This window comes from Tupaia chinensis, unplaced genomic scaffold (genome assembly GCF_000334495.1).
Source record: "Tupaia chinensis unplaced genomic scaffold, TupChi_1.0 Scaffold000294_5, whole genome shotgun sequence".
NCBI classification, from domain to species: domain Eukaryota; kingdom Metazoa; phylum Chordata; class Mammalia; order Scandentia; family Tupaiidae; genus Tupaia; species Tupaia belangeri.
The window spans coordinates 654,663-658,537 of record NW_006159782.1 but is presented as its reverse complement, the minus strand read 5'-3'; the positions used below and the strand labels follow the sequence as shown (position 1 = coordinate 658,537).

Sequence of the window (3,875 nt, the reverse complement as noted above, 5' to 3'; positions counted from 1 at the left end):
GGGGATGGCCACGCCGCAATCCCTTCTCCTCCATTCTCCTCTCGGGATCTTGGGCATGCACGCACACGCGCCCGGTGTGTTTAAGCCACCGGGTCCGGGACTCGAACCACGGTTGACTATGTGGGAGTCCAGCGACATAGCCATTACGCCAACTGCTGGTCCCAACCCCGGCCTCGTTTGTGGACACAGCTGGGGAACGTAGCATCCTCATAGCATGGCCAGGAGAGGAATCGTAAAGGGCGCGGAGCGGGGCGGGGTGGGCCAAGAGCAGAGCAAGCTGACGCTATGCCAGGCCCGCGCCAGGGCACCGGGCTGAGCAGAGCCCCGGCTGCAGGACCTGCCAACTCGCGCCTCAGCCTCACCTGAGCCACGACCGCCCGCACCAGCTGGAGCAGTCGCTGTCCGCTGAGGCAGGCCGGTCTGGCCCTTTGACACAATACAACCTGAAGGTCACCTTGAAGAGGGGCCAGAAGGTGCCGCACACTTCCACGTGAGGTGAGATCTGACACCAGCACGCTAGCAGCGCCACCCTGAGGGTGTCCGTGGCCACAGTCCTCAGTACAGCTGCTTACTGAAGAACAGCTTTATTGGTGCCCTGACGAGCCAAGGTGTCCTTTGTGACCCTCACTCCCAAGTGACATCGGCCTACAAGGCCCTCGTCAGGACAAAAGCCAGTTGCCCGAGTCAGGGGATGCCTGGCAGGAGGCCAGGTCTCTACTCCAGATTAAAAGTGTCCAAATCCTGATTTCAGAGGCTGCAAGCCAGAGGCTAGAGTTGTGATGGGCATCGCGCCGCCGGTGGGGCCCAGGAGACCGGCAGAGTCATTCGGCAGCAGCCGCGGGGCTGTGCAGATGAGGTAGAGGCCGGGGAGGCCACAGGAAATTGCCCCTGAGCTTCACAGAGGTATCACACCAGGCAAGGCATGGTACTGGCCTGAGGTCGCACTTTGAGACGGGGGTCGGGTCGCCAGGCATGGCTGGGCAGCAGAGACCTGTGCCCACCTGCCCTAGGCCTGCCAAGGCTCCACAGCCTGTCACCCAGCCGGCTCCTCACTGCTGGGGTATCTTCAGGTTCTTGATGGGATACACGTACCACATCACCACGCCCGAAGGGTTGATGGTCACCGTGAAGTTGGTTTCACACCGGAGGCCACTGATGATGTCACCTGAGTAGACGTTCTGGACCTGCAGGGGGAGGGACACCAGTGCCACCGTGAGGAAGGTCATGCAGGGGACGCAACCCTGAATCTTCCATCCCTTCTCCTCCAGCAATACCGACAGGTGCCCAGGCACAGGCAGTGGTGAAAGCCCCGACCAGGGGACCCAGAGCTGCGTGCCTAGAGGCTGAACAGCCGGGGCGGGGGAGGCCTTGGCCATCGGCAGACTTCAGTTTAGCTGTGGGACATGTGCTCACCACAGAGAGTCAGAGACAGCCAAAGTTGGGGGCAGTGAGAAATGACCCCTGGGGGGAATGACCATGCCACAATCCTTTCTCCTCTATTTTCTTAGGATTTGGGGCATACACACACACGTGCCCAGGTGCAGGACTTGAACCACGCAGTCGACCATGTGGGATCCAGCCAACTTAACCACCAGCTGGCCCAGCAGAACTCTTCTTTCTACACAGTGGTGTGTTCGCACAGCTCCAGAACACTGGTGCAGAAAACAGCGCCCCCCACAGCCTAGAACTGCACAGCGCCCCCCACAGCCTAGAACTGCAGCTGCCCGCGGGCACCGCCGGGGCCCAAACGCCACAGCTCAGGGGAGACCAGGTATGAGCAAGAACCACCCCCAGCGACAGCCCCCGGGGAAGCCTGAAGCTGAAGCCAGGCCGGGCCAGTGGCTCAGGCAGCAAGGCACTGACCTCGTACACTTTGGAGCTGGTGAAGTTCAGCCGGGCGAGTGAGGAGTGAAAGTGATAAGGCATATCTGTCCTGCGGCTGAAGAAGACCAGGGCGCTGGCCTCGCCCGACAGGGGCCGCATGAACACTTCGATGTTGGATTTCTCCTAGGACAGAAGACGGCTACTGGCTGTGGCCCCTGAAGTCTCCCTCCTGTCCCCTCCCACCCTGAGCTCTGGGTCCCCCCAGCCCACACCTCTGTGGCATGCAGAGGCTTGGAGAGGGCCCCACAGCCCTCTAGCATCCCAACTCAAGTAACCCTACCTTCCTCCACAGCTCATGGGGAGGGACGGAGGGACGAAGGCACGTGTGGGTGTCTACCTGTCCGAGCAGCTGCGGCCTGTGGTGCAGGGCCAGCCGAGCACAGCTAGCACCCGTGCCCATCCCGCACGCCCCACGCACACGCTGCCCTGCGGCGTGGGGAGCAGGCCTTGAGGGGAAAGCCCCATCACCAGAGGCTCCCCAGGCCTGGCTCCACCATCAACCCCTCCGGGCAGTTCTACGGATGACTTCTGCAGTGCTGTCAGTCTCTCAGAACTAGCAAATGAGGGATTTACGCAGCAGCAAAGGCTTTGGGCAGCCCTGCTTGAATCATGGAGTCCGCCCCTTTGCGTGGCCTTGGGGTGAAAGTACTTGAGATTTCCATTTCCCCATTTGTAGACGAGAATGTCTGCCCTGCTGAGACCATGAATCCAGGATGCCTGGCACACAGTAGGCACTAGAAAAAGTAGACACTGGCAGTGGTGCTAGAGCCTGACGAAGACCGCTGCTTAGACTCCGGAGGGGAGCCATGGTTCTCTGCAGCCTTCAGAGGCGTGCAGGAGCCTCTCCCTCCCTGCCGCAGATCCTGCTGCGCCCGGCCAGAGGAGCAGGGGCACAGCTCCCTGCAGGGCCTCACGGCAAACCAGGGGAGCACCCTGGGGTGGATTTGGAGACCCCACTCCATCCCATCCGCAGTGACCCCAGGCTGGCAGCCCTGCTCTCAGAGGGGCTTAGTTCCTCAGCCCTCCCCTCCCTTCCCCTCCATCCCCTCTCCTCCCTGGTACCTTGAGGATCCTGCGTCCCTGGATGCCTAAGGGATCCTGGTTGATTTTGATCATGAGTGGATTCTGCAGAATGTCCGTGTTCTGTGCGGAGATGGTGCGCAGGTCTGTGGACATGAAGAGGGGGGCCGCCAGCACTGTCCACAGGGCCATCTGGGCCCGAGCTTGCTCAAAGCTGAGGCCGAAGTTCCCAATGAGCAGCTGGGGGCAGAGGAGAGGTGAGGTCAGCTCTGCCCACCTCAGGGAGGGGGCCTGGGGCCAACTCTGAACGTGCAGCCCAGGCTAGAGCAGACAGGGACGTGGAGGGACGGCCACGAACCCCCCAGCCCAGCATGTGGCCTTGGGGAGAGCCAAGTCACTTCTCATGTGAGCATGAGCTTTTCCATCAGGAGCACAGGGTGACGACACAGGGCCTTCCAAAGGTTCGTGGGAAAATGGAATTTTAGTACAAGCTTATTTTTGGTGCAAAAAATGTTGAAATCCATGCATAGTCAGGAAATGCACCACTGCCTGCCGCACTGCACTGGCTTTCCGGCAACACGATCCCGCCTGACTACCTAAACAACCTGTGGTGTAGCTTGAACGCGTGAGGCGTCTTCGAAAAGTTCATGGGGGCCAGCAGTGGCGTGGTGGTGAAGGCTGCTGGATCCCGTGTGGCTGGCTGCACAGTTCGAGTCTCCACCCTAGTAGCTTGGAAAACAAGCCGAGTGCGTGTGCCCAAAATCCCGAACAGAGAAATGGAGAAGGGATTGCAGCATGACCATGCTCCATGGGGGGTGCTTTCTCGCTTTCCCTCTTTCTCTGCCTCTTTCCAAGCACATGTGCCTCTGGCAAATTAAAAAAAGAAAAGTTCATGCACATCGTGAAAAATCTATGCGTGGATTTCAGACTGCCGAGCACTTAGTTCTTGCCCCGAAGCCTCAGACAACCCT

The 3,875-nt window shown here is 60.1% G+C and overlaps 1 protein-coding gene across 2 annotated transcripts in view; it reads right to left on the bottom strand.

Moving 5' to 3' along the window:
* Positions 1-3,875, bottom strand: part of NAGA (alpha-N-acetylgalactosaminidase) — a 21,231-nt gene that overhangs the window by 12,597 nt on the left and 4,759 nt on the right. The window contains exons 8-10 of one of the 2 annotated variants that reach the window (XM_006150708.3): positions 2,947-3,144; positions 1,864-2,007; positions 1,093-1,184 (exon numbers count right to left, since the gene is read on the bottom strand). In XM_006150708.3, coding sequence (XP_006150770.1) covers positions 1,093-1,184; positions 1,864-2,007; positions 2,947-3,144 — 434 coding nt within the window. Of the gene's footprint in view, positions 1-568; positions 1,185-1,863; positions 2,008-2,946; positions 3,145-3,875 lie in introns of those variants that run through there. The other variant, XM_006150709.3, reaches the window with a different exon arrangement.